Source organism: Canis lupus, chromosome 26 (assembly GCF_011100685.1).
Source record: "Canis lupus familiaris isolate Mischka breed German Shepherd chromosome 26, alternate assembly UU_Cfam_GSD_1.0, whole genome shotgun sequence".
NCBI classification, from domain to species: Eukaryota; Metazoa; Chordata; class Mammalia; order Carnivora; family Canidae; genus Canis; species Canis lupus.
In genome coordinates, this window is record NC_049247.1 from 6,181,449 (window position 1) to 6,209,235 (window position 27,787).

A 27,787-nucleotide genomic window follows, 5' to 3' on the forward strand; every position below is an offset into this window, starting at 1 on the left:
CACCGCGGCCCCGCTCCAGCCGCGGCCGCCACAGCGCGCGCGAGGCCCCGCCCCCCGGCTACAGCCGGTTCCGGTTCCGCCCCCCGCGTGTGCCCGCCCCCACCCCCGCCGCCCGACCAATGGCCGCCCGGAGCTGCGGCCGGCGCCGGCGGGGCCAACGGCAGGAACCCGGAGGCAGACGGCCGGCGGAGGCCCCCGGCGGAAAGCGGCCGCTCCCTCAGCTCTTTAGAGCTTTCGAAGATGAGCTTTATTGAGTTTGTGCCATCAAGTTCACCCGGTTAGGGTATTCGAGTCTGTGAATTTTTTAGTCAACTTACAGAGAGGTGCGCAGCCCTCGTCACGATCCGCTTTTAGAACCCGTCAGCCCGAAAAGGACCGCCCCTGCCGGCGCCGGCGACCGGAACAGCGCCGACTCGCAGGCCTGCCTGCTCCTCCGCAGATCCCCGCACGGCACCTACAGTCCTGACGAGACGGAGAGCTCACGTGGCCCACTCCAGATCCTCTGGCTTCTCCCACTGCTTCCCCAGCAAGATCCAAACTCGCTGCCGTAGCCAGCGGGAGCCCCAGGATCCGGCCCCCTTGGCCTCCGTCGCCTGCCGGGACTTGGTTGCTCCAGCCGCCCCCCCGCCCCCCCTCCCGGCTTCTCTTCTCAGGTCGCTGCGCTTGAACCTCGAGTCCTGCCTCGGCCCGGAACTCCCGTCTAGACCTCCAAGCTCAGCCCAGATGCCCCTGCCCCTGAAGCTGTCCCAGACCCCTGGCTAAGGTAATCTCCCACCCCAGCCCTGTTTTGTTTTCTTCTCCACACCTACCGCTGTCTGAAATTATCTTGTCTGTATTTATGGCAAGCCTTCCCCTCTGCTAGAATGTAAGCTCCACTAGACAAAGGACATTGACGTGGCATCTCCAGGGCTCAGCATGTAGTAGCCACTCAGTAAATATCTCTCAGATGCATATATGAATGTATAAACCTAGAAGGGTTAAAACCGGAGAGCAGATCCCTCAGATCCCATTCTTCTGCCAAGGTGAGCTTTCCCCCTTCAACTACAAAAGTCATCCTAACACAGTCCACAAAATCAGGCTCAGTTACCTGTCATTTGAAAATTTTAAGTGAATTTTCCAGTAATATTAACTGCCACAGAAAAACTTTCTGAATCACTACAATTAATTGGTCAGCAGGTATTTCCTTTTCCTTGACAAAAGACAATTATTTTACTCCTTCCTAGAGGGTGTAATCACTTGGACCACAGAGATCCAAATCAAAGAGAAGCAGAAGGGGAAGAATCTAGTATTTCTCAATGCGGTGCATGTAGTGGTACTCGAGGAAAAAACTATGTCATTAGTTACATGTTTAATATGAATCAGTAAAAAATAGAACTAGGCTTACAGATTTACCCTAGAAAATACAACAACACATTTGATCTGTCTGGGAAGTCAGGAGGGACCATGAGGAATTCCATCAGAGTGTGAAGACAGTCACTTTTCAAAATTAGGCTTACTGACAGTGTAAAAAGTTCATCTGAAACATGACTAAATTTGTCTGGTCCACAAAGAAAACGCAGAGGTTTACCATGTGGCCATGATCGGGTTTGTGGTTGAAGACATCCATTCATCCAGACCCACCCCTGCATCATGCTATCTGTCCTCTAGTAAGGAGCCACAGGAGGAATTTCTCTCAAGCCTCAACTAGGAAAAACTGTCCTTCATTGAAAACCAGTTTATTTTAAATCCATGGACCTATGATTCCTGTATGTAATCACACTTGGGTTTTTTTGTAAACTGAAAACTAAATTAGGAGTCTACCCTAGCTATATGCAAGGTCTTTGGTATGTGCTTCTTTTCTCTCCTGGTTTTGTTTTACTCTCCTCCCAATATTACTTCCCCTCCCTCGGCCTCCACATCTTTCCTCATCCATTTATTTTGTGTGTGTGTGTGTATATATATATACACAAAATAATACATACATTTTATAGCATATACATTTTGAAGGCTTTATGAATTTTTAATTCTTTCTTTGGAATAGGGGAAATTAACCAACGAGTTCAACAAAAATATATAAAAATTTGAAGAAAATACTAACTTTCTAAGGTAAGAATAACATGTGGACCAAAACTCCTGTGACTTCAGTTACTTGTGATACAGTAAAGCTTCTAATAACATTTATTTACACAGTTGACCCTCTTGTGCATTTTGCTCAGTCTGGTCCAGCAATGAGAATGTCTCTTCTGCATTGCCCTGCACATCTGAATAGTTACATATGTGAATTAAAGTCACAGTGCACTTGATAAAAAAAAAAAAAGAATTCTACAAAAATAAAGCACTGCATTTATTATAACTTTATAGAGAGGCACACAGGAGTAGGACAAATCACTGAAGTGAAAATCTGTGGTGTCTGTAAGAAGCCAGGTAATAAATTTCAAGCTCTACATGTTCTGGTCCAGGGATTACTGAGGAATGCAGCTAGTATGAAGAAGGATACCAGTAGTAAGCCCTTGGCCACACACTGAGAATAAGGCTCCCCTGCAAGAAAATGAAGCAAAAATTCTTATTTCTTAACTTTTTGGGCAATTATTTAGGTAGAAATAAACCAAACCATAATAGTGATAATTTCTAAGTGACAACCTTATCAGTAAATCATTGAAAACCCTTTCTATGTGTTTTAAGTTTCTGTGACATGTATGTATTTTTAAAAAATATTTTAGTTGGCAAAACATAATGATAACCCTTCCAGAAATCAGCTTTACCCTACCTTGATAATACCGGGTCAGTGGATATAGAAGTTGCGGCCAACACACCTCATTTCTGTTGCAGTCATACTCTGTAAAATTGATCTGGAATCTATGAAACATTTTAGAAGATTATAGTCAGAACAAAACACGTTTTCCGAGTACATATTTTTCTGTTTCCTAAAAACATCAATTAAGGTTGTCAACTGGATTACCTTGACAGTGGGCGGGGTACCTGTGCAGGTATCTTAATAAACTGGACAGAAGCACTGACAGGGAGAAGGTCAGCCTTATCCTCACAGGTGAGCCCGCAGTGGAACTGCCAATTCACTGAGGAAAACCTGGGAGGACAGATCACATAGCTAACACATCCAGCCTTCATTTCTAGTCTGGTAAGGGCATCAGGTGTAATTGCCCAAAACAGTATAAACTGGGGTTCTCGTAAAGAAGGTTCAAATTCTACTAGTGCTTTTGCCCCCATTGACAATGTAAACTTCCCACTGTGTGCACAAGGAGAGAGAGTAGCATGGTGAACCTCACAGGCCAATCACCCCACTACAACAGTAAACAGTAGTATAAGAACAACAAGAGCTAGCCATGCACACCATGTACACACACACATCATCACTCTCAGAAGAGTCCTATCTTCTGTGTTTGCCGGTTAACATCTGCCGTTTCTGCCTACCTAGACTGCCATCCCCTTTCTTCCTCCCCTTCGGGAAGTCCCCTCCCCACAATATTCCCTGCTCAGCATCCATGGAGCATTATATTCCTGGATTTCATCTTTGCACCCCCTGAAGACTGTGCAGAATCCCTTACACATGGCTTCATAGATACCTGTGGGAACAAGTCACCATTATATCCACACAGATGATAACACAGTTCATTTATACGTACAGTCATGTGGCTGATAATTAGAGTTTGTAAATATACAATCAGATTGTAAATTTGCATCTCCTTATTCTTTGGAGTACCTACAAGTTTGCTGACTCTCTAATCTACACTTATCCAAGATGCATTCCTACCTTGTCTGTACGCCAAGTATCTCCTGCTGAGTAATGCCTTCTACCGCACCAGCATCTGAGATGAGGATGCGGATGTGCAGTTGGGTGGGAATGTCCATGCAGCTGCCGTTCGCACCAGCAGACGGATCTACTACTGTATCAGGGGCATCCACACCTACAGAAATGTCAAGTGCATTTTGGAAAGAATAATAACAGTTTACCTACAGTGCCATGATATGGGGGGAAAGTGGGAAATGTTATTAGGATAGGAATCACAGGAACACGTCTTTCAACCCTAATAGGCTCTCGCTGTTGTCACTCCAAAACTATGTTACCACCCCTCATGTTCAGAATGTTTCCTTGTATGGTAAGTCAGTCACTGGAATTTTAAAATCCCTGACCCACATCATGAAACCATAAATCCTAATTCAGTTCCCAAGTTCCAAGCTCACTCGAGGGTTTTAGCAGAAATACTACACAGTTGCAGTAAAACGCCACGAGACTGAGTCCATGCGGTCACTGTTCTAGTACAAGCCTTAAGACATTTAAGGGCCCTGCTAACAACTTCAGTGAGTACGGATTAAATAGTGAAGAAGAATTTTCCTATTGTGTTGCCATAGGGTAACCCAATGGAAGATAATGAAAGTGAGTAAGAAATTAATTTTCATTCATCTTGAAAACTGGCTCTTCAAGGGAAAAACAGTGATGCCAACTACAGGAGGTAGGGGCAAGTTGTAAGGGGCTGCTGGAGGGACTTGGAAGTCGGTGACAGTTTCTTTGTGACTCCCAACTTCCTGTTCCTCAATGCACGTGTTCAACATCTCTTCTATTTATCAACCAGGATCAGGGTTGATTTTGGCTTAGACACGACATAGAAGACAACTGCGTCCACTTTGAAGGCATTGAGGTGTCAAATGTCATCACCTCAGCCTTCTTACCTAACCACCTTGGGTTCTCCATCTTCAAACCCCCCATTCTTTCTACTTAGGTACTTTACTGACTCCTTCCCTCCATCCCTTGGGCATTCCACAGCCATCCAGCTGGTCTGTGTGGCAAAGCCCAGGGACTGACAGGCCCCAACCTCTGGATTCTGTTTCCAAATGAAGATCTAACTCTGGGCCTAGTGACTTGAGCATGGGGCACAGGAGGATCAGTAAATCACAGCCTGAGAACCCCATGGCCTCCAGGACTCATCTCAAAGTCAGAGAGTGATATGGGGCACTTCTGGCCCACAGATATATTACATGATCCCTCACCCCCTAAAGAGGGCAGGGGACCAGGGTGTCATAATGATCCAAACCAAATCACAAGGGGTGAGGAGAGCACAGGTAACGTGTCTGGATGGTCCTCTGTTTGAACTCCAGGCTGCTGAGTGGAAGTGACCTAAGGTGGTATGGAAAGCAGGATCCAAAAAGCCGCATACCACCAGCTGGGCAGAGTTGAGGGGCACAGCAGTATCCTCAGTGACAGGAAGGGACTAGGAAAGCAGATACTGCAGAACCAATTCACTCTTTCTGGCCCCACAAGGCAATGAAGCAGTTTTTCTTCCGTTAGCACATTTACACAATCAAGATTCCCCTGGTTTGCCAGCTGGGAAGACAGCAAAGAGACTGGAATGCTGGGTTTGGCTCCAGCTCTACCATGACAAACCATGCCCTGGAGCTTCTGCACTGACAAGCTGAGTGAGCTGGAGCTCAATGGCCAGACAGATGTTTTAGATCGGAAGGTGAACTCGAGCCTGCTGTGGCAAGGCACGGCCACTGCCTACGCCACACACACTCTACCTCCTCGCACTCTATCCCCTGCCAGCCCAAAGCTGCAAATGCCTCAGCCCAAAGGCACAGGACTCCAGTCTTTCAATCTGGCCTAGGTGGTGCTTGCTGTCCTTAACAGCAAGCTCTGCTACACCTTAACTTCTTTCTATTTTAACAGCTGTGCTGAGAGACAATTCACACACTATACAATTCACCCAGTTAAAGTGTATAATTCAACAGTTTTCAGTATATTCACAGAGTTGCACAGCCATCACCAAATTCCATTTTTATTGCCTCATAAAAAAACCCTCTACTCATTAGCAGTCACTCCTCACTTGCTCCCAAGTGCACCAGCCACTGGAGACCACCAATCTGCTTTCCATCTCTACAGGTCGGCCTGTTCTGGGCATTTTGTATCCATGGCAATGTGTCGTTAGTGATCATTTCTGTAGCTTCTTTCACTCACCATCATGTTTTCAATCACCTTATTTTCTTTTGTTTAAGATTTTATGTACTTATTTGAGAGAGAGAGAGAGAGAGAGAGAGAGCACAGAGGGAGAATGAGAAGGAGAAGCAAACTCCCCACTGAACGGAGAACCTGGCACGGGGCTCAATCTCAGGATGCTGAGATCAGATGCTTAACTAACTGAGCCACCCAGGTGCCCCTAAACACCTTTAAAAAAAAAAAGATTCTATTTATTTATTCATGAGAGACACAGGGAGCGAGGCAGAAACACAGGCAGAGGGAGAAGCAGACTCCATGTAGGGAGCCCAATGCAGGACTGGATCTTGGGACTCCAGGATCACACCCCGGGCCGAAGGCAGGCGCTAAACTGCTGAACCACCCAGGCGTCCCAATCACCTTATTTTATATTAACAACACTGCTTTTATAAATTACAAACTCCGGTCTCAATTGCTCATATTCCTAGCAATCAAAATCAGCAATGCAAACTGAAATGCACTGAAAATCTTCAATCTTCATTTAGACTTTTACAAAGACTGTTAGCTCATAAAACAACCGGGTAATTTGAACTTCATGTGGATTTCCTCTCAAAAAACAAAAAAGGAAAAAAAATACAGAAAAAAAAAAAGCATAATGAATAAGAGGTAAAAGATGAGAAGAGCCTACTGCCTGGACGGTTAACCTCTAAACAAATGTCAGTTGAGCCACAGTGAAGGAAAAAGACCCATTGCATGGGCTCCCACATATAGCCAGCACCATATACTCTCAGCAACAAGTTAGCTGCACTTCTCTACAGCTTTGACTTACGTATTATTTCAAGCCAGCCGTCACTAGGATCATTGTAATCAGAGTTGCCTCTCATTGCAACATGAGTTGCTTGTATTAATGAATCAAGTAGTTCAACAGCATTCTCCCTATAAGAGAGTAAGACATTTCTCAGCATGTGACCAGCAGGTCTTATCCTGAAGTCCTTGCCAGGGAGTATTCAGGTTATGCTTGCGTGCCCAAATAAAAACTGCCAGAGAAAGTGGCATTAAAAGCTGGTGGGGCATCTGCATTCTCTTCGATGGCCTTTCCAGGATGAACCTAAGCCACTAGGGGAAGACCTATGGAACCAATCTTTTAGGACTTTAAATGTTAGTAACCTATAGTGGTATCATATAGTTCACAGACTCCATTGAGTTTTTTAAAACTTGGGAGGTAGATAAATCACATACCAAGTTACTAGGATAACTTTATGGGCCAGAGTTATCCAAGAGCAAAAGAACCTAACTATTCAGCTAGAATTTTGAGCCATAAAGATTAAGTGAAGATTAAGAATTGGAACTTAGCAGCCACCTAGGTGGCTCAGTCAGTTGAGCATGAGGCTCTTGATTTTTGGCTCAGGTCATGATCTCAGGATCATGGGATCAAGCCCTACAGCTGGGTGTGAAGCCTCCTGAGGATTCTCTCTCTCCTTCTCCCACCTTCTCTCCCACTCTTAAAAAAAGAATTGGTATTTACCATCCCTCCTTTCCAATAATGTCATTGGCAGGTACAAACCTTATAAACTGCAGGGGAGACTCTGTGGACTCCAGCATTATTCCCCATGATCAGGAGCCTTGCTGGTAACTTACACCTGCAGTCTACTTCCCTGCTTACTACCTCCCCCATCTTTTCCCAAAGGACTACACTACTCAGGATATGTTATAGATGAAATGGGTGTAAGAATGTATATACTTAAAAACCACAAGATACCACTTCAGGCCTACTGGGATGACTCCTATCAAAAACAACAGAAAGAAAAAAAAAAAAAAAAACACAACAGAAAGCAATAAGGGTTGGGGAGGATGTGGACAAAGTGGAACCCTCTCACGCTCCTGATAGGAATATAAAATGGTGCAGCCAATGAAAACAATGTGGTGATTCCTTGAAAAATTAAATACCTAATTACTATATGACCCAGCAATTCCACTGTTGGGTGTATGCCCCAAATAACTAAAAGCAGGGACTCAAACAGAAAGTGGTATGGGAACATTCACAGCAGCACTATTCAACAGCCAAAGGTGGCAACAGCTCAAATGTTCACTAACGGATGAGTGGATAAACAAAGTGTAGTACAGTCGCACTACAGAGCAGGATTCAGCCATAAAAGGGAGCAAAGCACGGACACCTGCGACAACACAGATGAGCCTCAAAAACATGAAGTGAAGTGGAAGCAGCCAAACACAGAAAGTCACCTATCCTATGATTCCGTGTACATGAAATGCCAGAACAGGTAAATCCCTAGAGACAGAGCACAGACTGCTGGTTGCCAGGGGCTGGGGGAGGGGAGGGGGGAATAGTTAATGGGTACAGGCTTTCTTCTGCAGAGATGAGAATGTTTTGGAACTAAATAGGGGTGGTGGTTGTACAACATTATGAATGCTCTAAATGCCACTGAACTGTTTAACTTTATTGTTTTTTTTATATAAAATCTTTTTTTTTGTAATTTTTATTTATTTATGATAGTCACAGAAAGAGAGAGGCAGAGGGAGAAGTAGGCTCCATGCACCGGAAGTCCGACGTGGGATTCAATCCTGGGTCTCCAGGATCGCGCCCTGGGCCAAAGGCAGGCACTAAACTGCTACACCACCCAAGGATCCCTGTTTGTTTGTTTTTTTTAAGATTTTATTTATTTGAAAGAGAGAAAGCACTCACAAGCAGGGGCAGAGGGAGAGAGAGAAGCAGACTCCTCACTGAGCAGGGAGTCCAACATGGGGGCTCAATCCCAGGACTCTGAGATCATGACCTGAGCTGACTGACTGAGCCACCCAGGTCCCCCATGAACTATTTACTTTAAAATTATTAATTATGTCATATGAATTTCAGCTCAATTTTTAAAACAAATGCATATGCATATCCATAAAAACTTTCCAAATGCCATCCAAACAATTAAGTGCAAAATTCTTTATACACTATATAACAAGGCTTATGTATTCTTTACATATTAATCATACTAATTATATCTGCCTCATGACTTTTTCATTTTTCTAGGAGTATTGGGTTCCAACAATGAATAGACTTCAGCTGAACAACCGCATAAATATGGATGGAAGGGCTTTAGTCCCAAGAAAGAATTCTATTTTCCCTTATACCGATGTTTGAATCAATTCTTTTTTTTTTTTTTTTTTTTTTTTTTTTTTTTAAATAGGGTCCACACTCAGCATAGAGCCCCACACTGGACTTAAACTCACAACCCTGAGATCAAAACCTGAGCTCAGGGATCCCTGGGTGGCTCAGCGGTTTGGCGCCTGCCTTTGGCCCAGGGCGCGATCCTGGAGTCCCGGGATCAAGTCCCACGTCAGGTTCCCGGCATGGAGCCTGCTTCTCTCTCCTCCTGTGTCTCTGCCTCTTTCTCACTCTCTGTCTATCACAAATAAAAATAAATAAATAAATCTTTAAAAAAACAAAAAACAAAAAAACAAAACCTGGGCTGAGATCAAGATTCAGACACTCAACCAACGGAACAATCTAGGCGCCCTTGAATCAGTTCTAAAGAAACTGTCCTTTGGGGACCTGTGTGGCTCAATGGTTTGGCACCTGTCTTGGGCTCAGGGAGTGATCCCAGGGTCCTGGGATCCCACACTGGGCTCCCCGCAGGGAGCCTGCCTCTGCTCCTGCCTACGTCTCTGCCTTTCTCTGTGTGTCTCTCATGAATAAATAAAGAAGAAAGAAAGAAACTGTCCTTCCTGTCCACTACCACTTTTACACAAGATTTTTATTCAGACTATAGTTTTTCACATTCATGTTGTCTTTAGTATTCATGCGGTGAATTCATTTTAAGCAAACCACTCAGAATGCAGGGAGATTCACCAAAGCAATGCTCACCTGAGTCGAGTACAGTTTTCATGGATCCCAACTTCTAAAAGACATCCAGATAGTGCATTTTCTCCAAATAAAATGGGTTTGAAAGTTGCTGATGTACACAAACCCCTTCCGGCTAGAAAATGAAAAGATTATCCTCTTACTATTTTTGGTAAATTAAAGTTAAGGATTACTTCAAAGTTTTTCTTGGAAAACAGAAAACAATCAGCAGAAATAAAGTTCCCAGTTTTCTAGAGAACTGAGGTCATTGTTACTCTAATCCTTTCAAAGCTGAACAAAGGTGCCTCTCTGTATCAGAATACCTGGACCAGGATCAATGGTTTATTCTGAGCAAGAAAGTTAATGCCTGTGGCAGATGCAGGTAATCACCACCAGTGCAAAGATTTTCCATAGTCTGGAACAATTGGTCATATCTCCAATTAGTGCCATCTTGGGCTACAGGCAACAATGACAAGAGACTCTCCACCCAACTATATATATATTTATAAATTTATATATATATATAAATTTGAAAGAGAGAGTGAGCATGAGCGGGAGGAGGGGCAGAGGGGGAGAGAATCTCCAGCAGACTTCCTGATCGCAGAGCAGAACTCAGGGCTTGATCTCACAACCTTAAGATCATGACCCTGAGATCATGACCTGAGCCAAAATCAATAAGTCAGATGCTCAACCGACTAAGCCACCCAAGTGCCCCAGCCAACTCCATATTTAAATCTCTCTTACAAATAACCAGCACTTCAGGAGCAAACAATGTCAAATTTAAAAACAAACCTGAAAAAAAAGCTGTAGAAGCATGATCTCCTCCACCCTCCCTGCCACCCCCACTCCAGCTAAATAAACCAACTGGAATTTAAAGTGATTAACTACTTGATTAGATTCAAAATAAGGCCATATTTTCAATTCTAGCTTATCAAAGAGCAAATCATATTACCAAACCAGATTACCTGATTGCCAAAGGTATAAAGTTGTCACATTATTCATCTTGTTGGTATTTAGAGCTCGAACAGGCTTGCCAAGTTGGTATCCTAGACAAAGGCAATGAGAAGTAGCTAAAGTTAACCTAACACAGCAGATAGTATAAGAGAGGAATATACAACGAAAGGAAACACACAGGAAAAGCGAAGTCAGAATACACTTGAGAGAAGATACCATCTTCATTCATTTTCTTTTGTTTTTTTTAACAAAGATATTTGTGTGACTTTTTAAGAAATATTTAAAAAATAAAATCTGAAAAGGAAGGAGCAGGCAGGAGTCAGTCCTAGGCCGCTCACACCAGGGAATCAGCTGCAGAGCAGGCCAGGGTACCCCCCTGAGTGATCACTACTACTGGACACAGGCGCTTTGAAAGGAGACTTAGACCAAAGCAACCTTTCGGTGGTTCACTGGCAAATCAGTTCCACTCCTGGTGTGATTCAGGTCCTATTCCCATTGTCTCCTATTTACCTGCCTTATTGCTTCCACCTTTTTGTTATGAAAATGTTCACATGTACACTAAAGTTGAAAGGAATACCACCCACAATCAACAACCATGAATATCTAGCCATATTTGTCTTCTCTATATTACAGAAGCATCTATATACATATTTATTTTTAGCAAGACCTTTTAAAAATAAGTTGTAGACTTAACACTTCACCTCTAAAAGCTCCTGAAATTAAGCAACACATAGTCTCCTGAAATTAAGGCTATTCTTCTAAATAACCATCATACCAGTATTTCTCCTGAGAAAATTAATAATTCCTTATAATCAAATCATATCTAGCTCATACTTTTATTTCCTCATGTCCCCAAAACCTGTTTTAGAGCTATTTCTACAAACCAAGATGCAATCAGGGTTCATGCATGGTGTTCATGTTCCCCACGTTACCTCTCAGCATTCCTGGACAAGCGGCCTCCCCCACAGGCTGCTCCTCTGCCCCTGCCCACCTCCGCCTGGGACTCATTCCTACCTCCTTGGCCGCCCCCGGGTTATTTCTGTTCCCAGCCCACACTATCTACTTCCCGAGGTACAATCTCCTCCACACAGCCCAAAATAGAAACTTGCCGAGGGCAGAACTCTGCTTTTTCTCCAGCACTTCTGAGATCAGAACCAGCAGTACTAGATACTTAACACAGGTCCTTAAGAATGGGAAGCTTAGGTGGATGGTCAACATTCCACTTCTCTGAAGTTCTAGAGTATCCATCCTTTGCCCAGCACTCATTTATTATCTTGTATTGTTCTATGTTGCTTCTATGACCTGATGCTGTCTTTCCAATTAAGAGAGTTAATTCCTTGAGAATAAGCCCCACATTGTATACTCCTCCTAAAACCCTTCCTGCCTCAGAAGGTGCTAGAGAATGAATAGCTGTATATACACACAAACTATTTCACAAGCTCATCAGTTCTGGCTTGTAATCAACTTATTCTTTTTTGACAAGGGCATCAACATTTTTCACATATTCTGATGGTGTTTCTCAGAAATCCTGTAGAATTAAATCATGAAATGAAAACTCTTACATCCCAGAAGACTGCTTTGAAATCCAACAATAAAACCCAAAACTCCACATTAACAAATACACTAAAATCTTATTTAAAAGTTATATATATATATATATATATATAAAATGGATCATGCATTATTATATCAATTTATACAAAGACTGAAAAATCATGCAAACAAAAAATTTAAAGTTATTCCTTTGTGGTTACTTACTACCTGATTAAGAATAGTAAAAAGGAAGGGACAAGGGAAGCCTGGGTGGCTCAGCGGTTGAGCGTCTGCCTTTGGCCCAGAGGGTGATCCTGGGGTCCTGGGATCAAGTCCCATATCAGGCTCCCTGCATGGAACCTGCCTTTCCCTATGCCTAAGTCTCTGACTCTCTCTCTGTGTCTCTCATTAATAAATAAAGTGTTTGAAAAAAAATGATTAAAAAAAAAAAACAGGAAGGGACAAGTTTGTAACAAACAATGATACTTTATCCAACATATATTTACTGAACACCTACTATGGTCTAAGTCAGTGCTGCCCAACAGGAATATAACCCAAACCACATATGCGATTTTAAAATATGACACATTTTTAGAATTTTTTAGACATTAAAAAAATGTTTCTATTAGCCCCATTAAAAAAGAGAAAAAGGGGATCCCTGGGTGGCACAGCGGTTTAGCGCCTGCCTTTGGCCCAGGGCGCGATCCTGGAGACCCGGGATCGAATCCCACGTCGGGCTCCCGGTGCATGGAGCCTGCTTCTCCCTCTGCCTATGTCTCTGCCTCTCTCTCTCTCTGTGACTATCATAAATAAACAAAAATTTAAAAAAATAAAATAAAATAAAATAAAAATAAAAAAATAAAAAAAAAATAAAAAAAGAGAAAAAGTAGATGAAGTTAATCTGAATAATATATTTTATTCAACTCAATATATCTAAGTATCATTTCCATATATGCCACTGGTCACATTGCATGGTTAGCAGCTGGCATGTTGGATATGAAGTTCTCCCTACTGTTTTAGGTGCTGAGGAGGCAACAGTGAATTAAAGGAGCAAACAAACATACAACAAATCCGGTGATGCTATATTTGTACATAATTACAAAAAGTGCAGCATGACTGTTCACAGTCCCAGTGAAGTCTTTCCATGGATCCCAGGTTAGGAATTCATCTTCCATAGCTTCTTATTCCTTAAAAAAGCTAATTTTACCAACACTTCAAAAGAATTATTTTTTTTTCCCCAAAAGACTAGTACCTAATGAGAAAGAATGTTTTGCATTTACAACAACTTGTAACTATCTAGGACACTTCATGTAAAACAACAACACAAAGGGATGCCTGGGTGGCTCAGGGGTTGAGTGTCTGCCTTCGGCTCAGGGCGTGATCCCAGAATCCCAGGATCGAGTCCCACACTGGGCTTCCTGCATGGAGCCTGCTTCTCCCTCTGCCTATGTCTCTGCCTCTCTCTCTGGTTCTCTCTTGAATAAATAAATAAAATCCTAAAAATAAAAAAATAAAATAAAATAACCCATGGGATGCCTGGGTGGCTCAGCAGTTGAGTGTCTGCCTTTGACTCAGGGCATGATCCTGGAGTCCCGGGATTGAGTCCCACATCTGGCTTCCTGCATGGAGCCTGCTTCTACCTCTGCCTATGTTTCTGCCTCTCTGTCTTTATGTCTCTCACGAATAAATAAGTAACATCTTAAAAAAAAAAAAAAAGTTGTTGTCAGAAAAAGAATACAGTGTCACAAAAAACAAAGAGAAAGGATAGAGTCACAAACTAAAATTGTAGAGAGTTACTTAACAATCATCATAGTAGTACAAGAGTATTGAATCGAAATATGTTTGTAGGATCAGCAGTTGACATATACTGTCTTACCTGGATTTCCAGAAAATTCCTCTTCATTATCACTATTATAGCTTAAAAATTTTACTGTAAATCTCTGTGTCATGATCCCTAGAAATAAAACAAAATAAAAATATAATGTGCACCATTTCACTAGGAAGAGAAATTATCCCCCACAGTGTTATTTTCTTTACCATATAATTACATTTTGACATGCAAAAGAAAAAAAGTGTTCTCTTAAATCACAAATACAAATAAGAAACAAGTCTGACTTAGTTTTACATGTAATAATTATGAGAAACTTAAAGAAAGAATAAAATGTTTTAAACTGAATACATTCCCACTGCCCTCAACAAAGTTACCTTTTTGGTGGGCATTAATTTCTGCCCTAATAATTTTGACATTTATTTCGCTGATTGTATTATTATTCCATCTGAAAATATAATGTTCTTCCACGTTCACGTTTCTGGAGGTTGATTCATTGCTGAAAAGTATTTCTACAAATAAAAAATGCTTTCATAAATTAATGACCCTCTTTGGGTTCAAGTCTATTACTGGCCCCATCAAATCAGCATTGGCCACCTCCTCTACAACATCACAATATCCTGGGTGAGGTCTGCCCTTCCTTTCTATTTCTGTAACCCCAGAATGCGGCTCATAGCTCAATACAGAGCACACACTCAAAAGAATGTCAAAAATGAAAGACTACAGAATGTCAGGCCCTTAAGAGCAGAGGTCTGCTATGTAGCTCACTACTATATTGTAGGTACTTTTTTTTTTATTGTAGGTACTTTGCTAAGGTTTGATAAATGAATAAATTTGAGAATTATGACACATTGTAAAGAAACACAAATATCTTTCATTAACAACAAAAATCTTGGTAATATTAGTCAAACTCTGAATAACTTGTTTAGCTGCATCAGAATGCAAAGTTTAGGGTGCCTGGGTAGCTCAGTTGGTTGAGCATCTGCTTTCAGCTCATGATTCCAGGGTCCTGGGATCAAGTCCCACATTGGGCATCCCACTCAGTGGAGAGTCTGCCTCTCTCTCTCTCTCCCCCCTGCTTGTGCTCTCTCAATCTCTCTCAAGTAAATAAATAAAATCTTTAAAAAAAAAAAAAAAACTGCAAAGTTTAGTTATTAAAAAAAAGGGGGTGGGGGATGCTGGGTGGCCCAGTGGTTTGGAGCCGCCTTCAGTCCAGGGCGTGATCCTAGAGACCTGGGATTGAGTCCCACGTCGGGCTCCCTGCGTAGAGCCTGCTTCTCCCTCTGCCTGTGTCTCTGCCTCTCTGCCTCTCTGCCTCTCTCTCTGGCTCTCATGAATAAATAATAAATAAAATTTTAAATAAATAAACAAGAAAAAGAAGAAAAGAGAGCAAGAAGCATAAATGTTGGCTCCCTGAAAAATATTTCAGAAAATGTTCACAGGCCCTGAAAACTAGCAGAGACCCTGGAGTCCACATTAACTCACAGCTGTGAGGAGCTGGCTCCAGGGCACAGATATTGCTCTGAAACAAGGCAAAATGGAACACGGAAGAAATAAAATGTGTATTAGACAAAATTCTAACTGTTGTGAACCTCTGTAAATTCCTAATAAAAATGTATTTTCCCTCTAGGACTACATACTACTTATAAGAAATGAACTACATATTTCTTTAGAAGTAATGTAAAAGCATGAATTCAAATACCTGTACTGGTGATGAATTTGTCTGGGTCAGCTGCTTCCTCATAGATTACTTTTGGTTGAACGATGCCTAAAAAGATAAAGAGGTTAGCCTCCAGAAGACAACATGGCCCAACACGATCATATTTACTTATTCAAGTGAAAGCTTACCAGAAAAATACAGTAATTGTGTCTGACCTATGTGCCAGCTACAAAACTCTCTCGCAAAAAAAAAAAAATAAAAAATAAAAAATAAAAATAAATAAATAAAAATAAAAAAAAAAAACTCTCTCGCTCCCAAAATGCCAATCATGGGAATCCCACTGTTCTTGGCATCCGGTAATGACTGAGGAAGAGATTCCAAAGTCAGTGACAGTGACCCGGAGAGCTACTCTCCTACAGGAACAAATATGCAGTCCACTGCCAGCGGGAACGGAAGATGGTGTGCTTGCTTTAGGAACGGTCTGGAGTTTCCTCACCACATGACTTGGCAATCCCACTACTGGGGATACAACCAAGAGAGATGCAAATGGGTGCCCACACAGACACTTGTACATGGGCATTCATAGCAGTACAACCACAACTACCAAAAGCAGGAAACAACCCAAATGCCCAACAAAGGATGAACAGATGACGTATGTGGCCCATATATTCACAGGATGGAGCAGGACTTAGCCATAAAAAGGAATGGAGTTCTGATCCATGCCACAGTAAGAATGAGCCTTGCAAACATGATGCTAAGTGAAAAAAGCCAAACACAAAAGACCACATATTATAGGATTCCTTTTATATGGAAAGTCCAGAACAAGCCAATCCATAGAGACAGAAAGGGGATGAGTGGTCACTAGGGGTTAGGGTACAGGGTCTCCTTTAGGGGGAGGAAAATGTTTTGGAACTAAACAGAGGTGGTAGTTGCACAGCACTGTGAAGGTACTAAATGCCACTATCTATACACTTTAACATGGTTAATTTTATGTTATATGAAGCTTATCTCCATTTTTAAAGAACTAATATGCAATGTGTTGCCCTAAGGAACTGGACTTTTTCTGAAGAAAACATTTTCCTCAATTGACAGCTGAAATATTTAAAGTTGATCCAGCAGAAGTGATTCATATCCTCATGAGATCAGTTTATGTAGACAGACACTCGGGTCTGTGTTCTTTTCTTTTCTTTTTTTTTTTTTTTTTGTTTTTGTTTTTTGTAAAGCATTATTCATTATTCATTTGAGAGAGAAAGAGAACACTCAAGGAGAGGGGCAGAGGCAGAGGCAGAGAAGCAGACTTCCTGCTGAGCAGGGAACCTGATGCAGGGATCTATCACGGGACCGTGAGATCACGACATGAGCCAAAATCAAGACTCAGTCACTTAACCAAATGAGGCGCCCTGTGTTCTTTTCTCAAACCAATGTAACATACCTCCTACGGCACCATTCTTGATCTTCACATTGATAATATCATCTTGCTCTTGGTATACTTCCAAATTAGTAGCACACAGAACATCAAAATTCTGAAGGAATGCCACTGGCGCATCCTGCATGCACTGCCCAGCCAGGGACACCTGGGTGAGGGGAAATCCCAACAGGGCTATGGCCTCTCTTCAAAGCATAAAATATAGGTCAGTGTCTTATACAGGCATTCTTTCTGCAGTCTTCTCCTATTGCTGGGTTAGTTTCAACAATAATGAGTTCACTGACTAGATGGCTAACAAATAAAATATTTAGTTAATTTGCTAATCAAACTCTGGAAGCTACTGGTTGAGGAGCAGAAATATTTAACAGAAACAAAGAAAACACCCTGCTCCATTTACTTTGCAGAAACATGATTATATTCAACTGAATCTTTCTCTCCCTTGGGACAACCAGATTTTTGTTAAAACCATTAAAATGGATTCCCTGAACAGTGAAGAGAGATGGTTTAGACTCTTATGTTTTCTTCCCACAAATATTTTTTCCTCATGATTTTGGACTTAAAAAAAAGATTTCATATAAAATTCTATAGCCTTGAGATATTTTTCAAAGTTGTGGAATATTAAATTATATACTTCTAGCTTACTAAAAATTGGCTGTTAAAACTAACAGAAGTTCAGAATGGTAGTTATTTCCATGGAAATTTATAGAATGTCTTTTAGTTGGTAAGTTCACTCTGAGATGTAGCAGAGATGGTGGCTAATCTAAGATGGACTGTTAAAAATAAAATCCACAGATCATAAAGAGTTAAGTCCCTGGAAAGTCCACAGGAGAAAAATAAGTAACTTAGGGTAACATTTTTAAGAGCAGTATAAGTTAAATTAACAACAGGATGGGAAAAAATTTTAAAGACTCTAGCACATTAAAATGGAAATTATTACCTGTGGAATGGTCAAATATGCCTTGTCTAGAGTCATGACTGGATCTCCTTGTTTGTAACCGAAGTCTGAAAAGTCTCTGTAATCAGTATGCAGATGTACTTCAAAGGCAATATGCTGCCTAGAGGAACTGGAAATCAATGAGAAGGATTATCACTAATATTTGCAGCTAGGAAAAATTCTTCTTTTAATTTTTGTTTTACTTTTTTTAATTACAAAAATAATATGTGGGCTAAAAGCCACAGAATTGTACACTTGAAAGTGGCTGGTGGCAAATTTTGTTACATGAATTCTACTTCAACAATAATAATAATAAAGTGGTAAAATTTCAACATTATGGAAAGGTACAAGAAAGGGAATCAAGACCCCCGGGAGACCACCACTCCTTTCTCAAACCCAGATAATCACTATTAGCTGTTGGCGGTATCAACCAATTTATTTTCAGTGAGGCCCAGTTCTTTCAAATACTTAATACAAAATAAACCTGCTAATGGAACTCTAGAACTGAATGGCGAATCGAGGAAGTCAGGGCTATATGGGCCCAGGAGAGGTCATGAGCACCCAAGGGCTGCACCCCAACACGCACACAGAGCCGTCATAGAAGTAGCCCAGGAATGGTGAGTTGGCCAGCGAGGACTGAACACACAGGAACGGGAACCAGCCCGGGGTCCGGTAGGGCTCCTGCACAGAGCACAGCTGGTCAAACTGAGGATTGACGTCACCTCCAAAGACGCCGGTGAAACAGGCCTCTCTGAACAGCTCTGTTAGATCTGACGAGCATTCCTTAGGAGGAAATGTAGAGCAGCAGTGAGTAGACAGAAGCTTCTGCAGTGCCCGTTGTCAGCTCTTGGCAGAGCAGTACACCACTGAAGAAGCACAGAACAAATCTCCATCCAGCGTACTGGTGCTTTGTGCTCACGGAAAGTAAAATCCTGCTATAATCTATTTTTAAAAGATATTTATTTGAGAGAGAGAAACAGAGATAGTGAGAGAGAGCATGAGCAGGCAGAGGAGAAACAGGCTCCCCACTGAGCAAGGAGCAGAAGGTGAGGCCCGATCCCAGGATCCTGGGATCATGACCTGAGCCCAAGGCAGAAGCTTAACCAACTAAGCCACCCAGGCGTCCCTCCTGCTGGAATTTCTTCGTCAATTCCCTATGAGCCTCCAAGTCAGGAATTTCAAACCTTCCAGGGAACCACATCCTTACTCGGAACATAGTATGTGTCCACCAAAAAAAAAAAAAAAAAAGAAGATGACAAGAGAATATGGAATAGACTCCAAATGGGGAATAAAACAGAGTAAACTTCTCTTTTTGATTGTCATCACCATCCAAATCCCTAGAATCCTAAAGAAACTTTATGTTGGGGCAAATAGTCCATACTCTATAAAATCCTTAATTAAGGCCCTCGCCATATCAGAACACAACCCAATCAATGTGATCAAGAAGTGACTTTATTCCTATATTCTGTTATTCATCCATATTCTTCCTTGTTTCATACAGGATTGAGGGTTAAAAGTTAATTATGTCCTGAATCCCTTGTTTACTGACAATAGAAAAGTAAATTTTAAATAAGAACAATTCAATTAAAAAATTGACCATGTTTAAAGCAGTAAGTAGCAATCACCCGAAGACATCACTGATCCAGAAGATTAAGCAATGCCAGTGGTTGGTGCTGTCTACATCGATACCAAATAGGACAAACATGCAAGAAGTTAGAAATAGAACACAGTACCGCAGTCTGGAAGAAAGAGGAAGAGAACACCATTTTAACAGTTCTATTAATACTGACTTATGATGTTCCTTATTTTTAAATTAAATATAATTGTTATTATAAGTACAATTCTTAGTATGAGAATTACAATATAAATGAAGGCCCTAAACTTTGCTTTTCTGCTTTTTCCTTTTCTGTTTTGTAAAACCAACCACAACATAATTGCACTCAACCATAAATGGGGGTGACTAGGGCCCCAGCAAACATGCCTCTTTTGCATCTCTTAAACCTCAAAGAAGGATTAGAAAGATGTGTTTGGATTGGGCAATGGTTTCCTAGATATGACACTAAAAGCACAAGCAACAAAAGAAAAAATGGATCAATCAGACTTCAGCAAATTAAGAAACTCTTGGGCTTCAAATGACACCAACAAGAAAGTGGGCAACCTACCCAACAGGGGACGTTTGTTGCAAATCACATACCTGATTTGGGACTAATAACCAGAAGGTATAATGAACTCTTACAGTTTAACAACAAAAAGGCAACCCAATTTAAAAATGGGCAAAGAATCTACAATAGACATTTCTTCAAAGATATAGGAATGGCCAGGAAGCACATGAGAAGATGATCAACATCATCTTGCTACTACAGAAATGCAAATCAGGGGCGCCTGGGTGCCTCAATTGGTGAAGTGGCTGCCTTAGGCTCAAGTCATGGTCTCAGGGTCCTGGGATCGAGTTCCGCATCAGGCTCCCTGCTCAGTGGGGAATCTGCTTCTCCCTCTCCCTCTGCTGCTCCCCATAACATTGCGTCAGCTAAGAAACACTGTGCTCCTTTCTGTCAAATAAATACATAAAATCGAAAGAAAGGGAAGAAAGGGAAGAAAAGAAAGAAAAAGAAAGAAGAAAGAAAGAAAGAAAGAAAGAAAGAAAGAAAGAAAGAAAGAGAGAGAAAGAAAGAAAGAAAGAAAAGAAAAGAAAAAAGAAAAGAAAAGAAAGAAAAGGAAAAGAAAAGAAAAGAAAAGAAAAGAAAAGAAAAGAAAAGAAAAGAAAAGAAAGAGAAAAAGGCAAATCAAAATCATAATGAAATACCACTTCACACCCTCTAGGATGGCTGTAATCAAAAAGATTATTATAACAAATGAAGGTGAGGACATGGGAAAAAAATTGCAACCTCATTCTGCTGATGAGAACGTAAAATGGAGGAACCACTTTGGAAAACAGTCCCTCAAAAGGTGAAACATACAGTTGCCATAGAGCAGAGCAATCCCACTCCTAGGTACTATACCCAAGAGAAATGGAAACACATGTCCAAATAAAAATTTGCATACAAATGTTTACAGAAGCTTTATTCATAACAGCCAAAAAGCAAAAGCAATCCAAATGTCCATCATCTGAAACACGGATTGGCAATGTATGGGATAGACCAATGCAAGGGTCTGACCATCAGTATAATCAAACCCATGGGACAGAAGCAAGGCATTTGAGAGTAGGGTTGCAATGGGGTGTGACTTGGCCATAAGGAACACACCACTGACACCTGCCACAACGTGGAACCCTTTATTTATTTTTTTTTTTTTAATTTTTATTTATTTATGATAGTTACAGAGAGAGAGAGGCAGAGACACAGGCAGAGGGAGAAGCAGGCTCCATGCACCGGAAGCCCGATGTGGGATTCGATCCTGGGTCTCCAGGATCGCGCCCTGGGCCAAAGGCAGGCGCCAAACCGCTGCGCCACCCAGGGATCCCTTCGTGGAACCCTTTAAAACAGATGCCTAGTAAAAGAAGCCAGACACAGAATGCTACCAGCTGTAGGAATCCATTTACATGCAATGTCCAGAACAGGCAAATCCATAAGCCAGAGAACAGATGAAGAGTGGCCCGGGGATGAGCACTGGGAACAGAAGTTGCAGAAGGACACAAAAGTGTTCTTTTTGGGATGATGGAAATGTTCTCAAATTAGGTCATGAGGAGGGTTGTACACCTACCTCTACACATTCACCAAAAAAAATAAAAATAAAAATAAAATCACTGAACCAGTATCTTTTCCTTCCTTTTGATCTTTCCATAAAGGCTTCTCAATAAGATAGTAAATAAATACCACCCTCTCGGTATAATCATCTCAATTGTGACTTTATCCAAAGAGATACATTTTTTGCTTCCAAAACTAGACTGATGGGACTAGGTAAGAAAACTCATTTTGAAAACAATCTGCAGCACAAAACACAATCTGAGTTTTCACAGCCCATCCATCAAAAAGCTGGGGGTGGGGAACTGCTGGTATTGTCCACATGCTCTCGGGTATCAGAACTTTTGTATCAGTCATTGGCAGGGCATACCTGGTCACAGCAGCAGCGAACGTCACAGGCGTTGGCTGTCAGATTACAAGGGCAGGGACCAAGGGGCTGATACACCTGGCTGGGAATAACAGTCACATTCTCTGAAAAGTACAACAGAAACACTGCATCAGCTATGAAACACTGACGAAGCACTGCCACATTTTTTTGACACTCAAAAGAAAGCTGAACCATTGTTTTACTAATCACCAGGACCAAATATTACACAGTAAGGAATCCCTGAGCTATGTGTAAACCCTATCTGAGGCCTGTTATCTGCTACTCCAACAAAGACCCAAATATAGGAAAATAGGCTAGTTACAATAAATGGAAAGTCATGGTCGATCTTAAGTGACTAAAATTTACAAGTTGGGATAAATATAACGCAGATTTTATTTTTCAACATGCTGAAGAATCACTTTTCATAACACGGACTGACATTAAGCATTGAGTCCTTCAAATTCATTACCTTTTCCAGCAGATAAAACCAAAGCCACGGTGACATTTCAGACAGCTTATCTGGGCCTATTTGGCCACAAGATTATATCTAATCATGCTACCTGCTCAGCCTCATGTCCCATTGCACCACAAACCCAACTCTTCACATCCTTTTTCTGGTTTAAGTGTGAAAGTGTAGGGGAAATTAATAATTTTTACATGGATTGGAAAAGGAATATGTTATATTGAATTTCAACCTCCTAACTCAGAATTCAGAGAGTAATCTTTCCAGTTTCTCTGCAATAATTTATCAGGTAAAATTTTAAGTCTGCTGAATTTTGTGTTTTGTTTTTTTTAAAGTAGGCTCCACACCCAGCATGGAGCCCAATGCAGAGCTTAAATTTACGACTGTGAGATCAAGACCTGAGCCAAGATCAAGGGTCAGATGCTTAACCAACTGAACCACCCAAGTGCCCCCTGAATCTCACTTTTGCCCCAAGATTTGGTACATGTTGAAAAACTATGTAGCAATTATTTCTTCAGATTCTATGTAACAGTTAACTTCAAGGTGACAGTTGAAGCATCTAAAGATCAGCTAAGGGATCCCTGGGTGGCGCAGCGGTTTAGCGCCTGCCTTTGGCCCAGGGTGCGATCCTAGAGACCCAGGATCGAATCCCACGTCGGGCTCCCAGTGCATGGAGCCTGCTTCTCCCTCTGCCTATGTCTCTGCTTCTCTCTCTCTCTCTCTCTCTCTGTGATGACTATCATAAATAAAAAATAAAAAAAAAAAAGATCAGCTAATTACATAGTCTATGCTATATAATGGTAGAACCCCAGTAAGTCAATGCGTCAGGAATGAGAAGGTCTGGGATCCCTGGGTGGCGCAGCGGTTTGGCGCCTGCCTTTGGCCCGGGGCACGATCCTGGAGACCCGGGATCGAATCCCACGTCGGGCTCCCGGTGCATGGAGCCTGCTTCTCCCTCTGCCTGTGTCTCTGCCTCTCTGTCTCTCTCTGTGTGACTATCATGAATAAATAAATAAAATCTTTAAAAAAAAAAAAAAAAAAAAGGAATGAGAAGGTCTGAGTAACAGACTATGTTACTCAGGCCAGGCAAGGGTCTGACCATCAGTATAATCAAACCCATGGGACAGAAACAAGGCATTTTAGAGTAGGGTTTTACTATATGATATATAGATAGATGCCTTTATATCTATCTATATGTCTCCTATGCCATTTGCTAGCTTACTATTACTAGGCATACCACATACCTCCTATCTGTCCTTCCATCCTTTTTCTTGTTCTGAGCTCTGTGTGACTGGGTGCAAAATGTTTCATACCTTCATGGGGTCAGAGCAGACATCTCATAATTACTAATATACAAAGACTCTAATTTTCCTAAGTTTGGCTATTTGTACAAAGACATTCTGATATTACCTAAATATAGTTAAGCATATTTTTTAAAAGAAAAAAGGCCACTACTTTGAATGGTATAGCTAATAGTTTTAAGCTATTAGCTTAAACCTCCCATAGTTTTAAGCACCCACAGAATATTATTGTTTTGTTTTGAATTTTAGATATTAGAAAATGTTTTTCTTCTAAAAACAAAACTTTAAACCTTTAATTAGGTCACAGATTCACATGTCCAAAAAAGAGGATCTAAAAAAGGTACACAATGAAGTCCTCACAGCCAGCCCCTTCCTGTTCCCACATTCCTCTCCAAAACAGTCCCACATGGTTAGCTTCTCAGATAGCCTTCCAGAACTTCTTTATGCAAATATAAATATATATTCTTACTCCATGCTATATGTACCCATCTGTATCTGCTTTCCACAGTTGGAGATTTATCTTGGAGATCTTTCCATGCTGGCACAATGAGGGCAGAGTAGCCGGCTGAATGGCACTGTCTTAACTTACCTAATCCTCCTCCACTTCCAAAATCACAAGGAGGACCACAGTGAGGTGATGGAAGTACCAGTGTGAGAGTCTCAAAGTGACAGACCTTTGCTATTAAGGAGGAACACATCTCCCTTCATTCCGGATGATCATAAAGGCAAGAAATTCTAGAGGTGGTTGCAGGACATAGGGAACATGGCGATGGCACCATTGGCACATCTACATTCTCTTGTTCTCAGGACACTGCCATGTTAATGTCCAAAAACATGTGATATCTGCTATAGTGCTAGTTATACATCATAAGCTAGAAGTGCCTTAAATGCCATCAGTAAGAGACTAGTCAAACAATGGTATCGCCGCACAAGGGAATACTATGCAGCTCTTAAAAAAAATAGGTGAACCTACATTTATATGGAATTTATTTTTAAAAGGTATAGAATAGAATAGTAAATTGCATGTTATTAGTGCATGTGTGTGTACTGTTTTTAAACAAGAGAATATCACACACCTCCATAAGCGGAAATTAAGAGGCTGCCTCTGAAAAGGCAACTTTGACTGAAAATTTATTGTGGGTTTTCTGTTTGTTTTGTAAACTTCATTAATCTTTCCCTCATTTCTTTTTTGTTGTTGTTGTTGTTTTTGGTTTTAAGATGGAGTCACAAGAATCAATACACAGAAACAAACTTCTCTTTCTCCCTTGAAGGTAATCTACAAGGATATGAACAATAGCACAAAATAAAATAGGTCTTAATTAAGTAAAATAGTACAAATTATAAATTTCTAAAATAAGAAAATTAAGCAAAAAGGAAGTATGTTTAGAAAGGTAAAATTGGGTTTTTTTGGTTTTGTTTTGTTTTTTTAGAAAGGTAAAATTGATTCAAGAGCAGAGTGCACAGATTGCATGTCATATGCTTATAATCTGACAGATAATGTCTGGCATGAATGTTTTGATTGTCAAAGACTTTACTAACCTGATGCATTATGGGCCAAAGAAGAGTTGGCATAAATTTCCACTCGAATGAGCAGATGTGCTAAGCAGGATGAATTGCGAGATGCTGAAACCAGAAGAGTCTGGACAATACACGGGGACTCTGAGAAGGAATCTGTCTCAGAGAAACACCTTTGCAGACCCCTCTTCATTCTCACTGTCACATCCAATGCATTCTGAAAGGAAAACGTGCTGTCCCTTTTAAAGTGACTCAACAATAAATAAATAAATAAATAAATAAATAAATAAATAAATAAATAAATAAATAAATAAAGTGACTCAACATAGCACGAATAATTCTAAGAACACATAATGGAAAACACAATAAAATTACATATCAGCTTCAGTTCACTTGAAAAAGGAGAACTATATACAAAGATCACATCATTTGATCCTACCCTGTAAACTTGGGCAGTATGCAAGCCCTGATTCCTAATCCTCAGTTTAACAGAAAAGCAAGCAACTTTTGGAGAGTTAGAGAAGCCTAAACATAGGTCTGTCAGGTAAATTAACTCAGTATGCCCAGCACCTTTTTAGAGACTTTATCATCCTACCAGCATATCAGCAGATGAAAAGCACACACAAGTCAATGAAAACAGTCCCTAGTTCCTGCAGTATAAGCAAAGTCTGCCTTTCTCAGCCTTTATCTCCAAATTTGATGTCTTGCACATACTAGGCACTCAATAAAACATTTATTAAATGGAAGATATTTAACTCCTCTGGGCTTGAGTATTCTTACATGTAAGATCAGAGCTGGGTGAGGCCAGTGGCTATGAAGATTTTTGAGTCATGGATCCATTTGATAATCTGATGTGAGCTGGCAACCCTCTCCTCAGAAAAATGCAGGCACACAAATAACATTACAGACAATTTCAGAGGGTTCACAAACTTCTTGAAATTTGTCCAAGGATCCCTGAATCTAGGGTGAGCCCCACTGAGTTGGGTGGGTGTCCACTGGAACGGATAACCTACAGTTTCATGGTAGTTCCAAGCAGAGGGAAAACTATGTATCTTAACCAACCAAGAAAGCCCTGCAGAAACACTAACTGCAGGTGTCCATGAGTGCTAACCGAGGACATTTTACCTCTGACCTTACCACACTAGGGGTCACAGTCAAGCTCCATTCTCCTGTCTCATTCGTCAGCACTCCACAAGCAGGAACCGGTAATAACCCTATAGGAGAGAAGTTTAGGATGCAAGGCGGGATTGCCCAGCAGCTAAGGGGGTGCATGCTGGACTCAGGCTCCCTAGGAGGGAATGAGGATTGGGCCGTTCATAAGTTGTGCGACTTTGGACAAGTGACAACCTCTCTGAACTGCAGTGTCTTCATTTGTTAAAGGACATGAAAGGATATTACTGTTCTTACTAGGAAAATACGGTTGCACGTAAAGCACAGGGGACAGACAGCTCAGTGGATGCTAGCCATGGCGGCCCCAAGCTCGCTTTCACCGAACCCTTCGGTCGGCCAGCGGTGGTCCGCAGCGGCCCCCCATCCCTGCTCCCACGCCGACTCTGCAGTGGCCGGCGGCCGGCGCCGCGAGGATGCCACCTCCCAGGATGCCACGTGGCCAGGCTCCGTGGGCCGCCCAGCCCCACCCTCCCCACAGGAAGGGCCGGACTCTTTACCCTCCTTGTCTTGCAGCAGGGCCAGGGACACGGTCACATCCTCCGTGCGTCCGACCAGGGACGCGCTGGCCGCGGGGCCGGTCATGCGGATGAAAGCTGGGATGAAGACTAGGCGGGAAAGAAGGGGAAGGGTGGATTTACTAGCTGCAAGGACTCCGGGAGGGGTCCCAAGTCTGGCCCCTTAAACGCCCCGTTCCCAACCCCGCCCCCGCCCCCGCCCCGGCCTGCAGGCCCCGGCCCTGCGGTACACACCCAGGTCCCCCCACAGCGGCCTCAGGACGCCCTGCAGAAGGAGAAGCCCCAGGAGCAGGGGGGCCGGCGGCGGCAAGCCCATGCCTGAGGCCTGGGGGCTCGCTTCACGGAACCGCGCCGACCTCGGAAGCCGGGGAGCTCTGCAGCCGGGGCCCGCGCCGCCCCGCCGCCGCCATCTTGCGAAGCCAGCCGGAGCTATGGCAACCACCAATCAGCCGCGGGCCTCAGAGCCCCGCCCACAGGCCTGCGCCCCGGCGTCTCCACGCGGGGATGGCGAAGGGGAAGCGGTGCCCTCGCCTCCAGCTAGTCACGCGGCAAGAGCGAGCCTACGGGCGCTGGCTCCTGAAGAAGCTCCTTAATAAACTGGACTTTTATGGGCACTTTGGGAGGACAAAAAAGGGGGTGGGGCTGCCGTGCTGTAACTGCAGCGCTGTTGA

The 27,787-nt window shown here is 42.1% G+C and overlaps 2 protein-coding genes and 1 long non-coding RNA gene across 8 annotated transcripts in view; 1 reads left to right on the forward strand and 2 right to left on the reverse strand.

The window, feature by feature from the left end:
* ATP6V0A2 (ATPase H+ transporting V0 subunit a2) overlaps positions 1-426 on the reverse strand; it is a 41,443-nt gene extending 41,017 nt beyond the window's left edge. Inside the window, exon 1 of the mRNA XM_038574806.1 lies at positions 318-426. The gene's annotated coding sequence lies outside the window, so the exon portion shown is untranslated. The remainder of the gene's footprint in view (positions 1-317) is intronic.
* On the forward strand, positions 118-25,724 carry LOC111092678. 5 transcript variants are annotated; one of them, XR_005379107.1, is made up of 4 exons: positions 118-763; positions 1,224-2,085; positions 24,425-25,187; positions 25,347-25,709. It is a non-coding gene; the product is annotated as an uncharacterized LOC111092678 (long non-coding RNA). The 5 variants fall into 5 exon arrangements; XR_005379108.1 differs by having other exon boundaries at positions 1,551-2,085; XR_005379105.1 differs by lacking the exon at positions 118-763 and having other exon boundaries at positions 770-2,085; positions 25,347-25,724.
* On the reverse strand, positions 1,975-27,554 carry TCTN2 (tectonic family member 2). Of its 2 annotated transcripts, none has more exons than XM_038574808.1 (18): positions 27,351-27,554; positions 27,099-27,206; positions 26,569-26,645; positions 25,456-25,648; positions 22,156-22,256; positions 18,692-18,888; positions 18,109-18,235; positions 17,178-17,319; positions 15,788-15,853; positions 14,463-14,597; positions 14,134-14,211; positions 10,736-10,816; positions 9,795-9,906; positions 6,753-6,859; positions 3,749-3,902; positions 2,939-3,064; positions 2,747-2,835; positions 1,975-2,517 (listed from the first exon to the last, which is right to left on the reverse strand). In XM_038574808.1, exons 1-18 carry the CDS (start codon positions 27,430-27,432, stop codon positions 2,414-2,416), a joined length of 2,079 nt encoding a protein of 692 aa, XP_038430736.1. In that variant the 5' UTR covers positions 27,433-27,554; the 3' UTR covers positions 1,975-2,413. The 2 variants fall into 2 exon arrangements, with proteins under 2 accessions (XP_038430736.1, XP_038430735.1); XM_038574807.1 differs by having other exon boundaries at positions 26,557-26,645.
* Between the last annotated feature and the right edge of the window lie 233 nt (positions 27,555-27,787).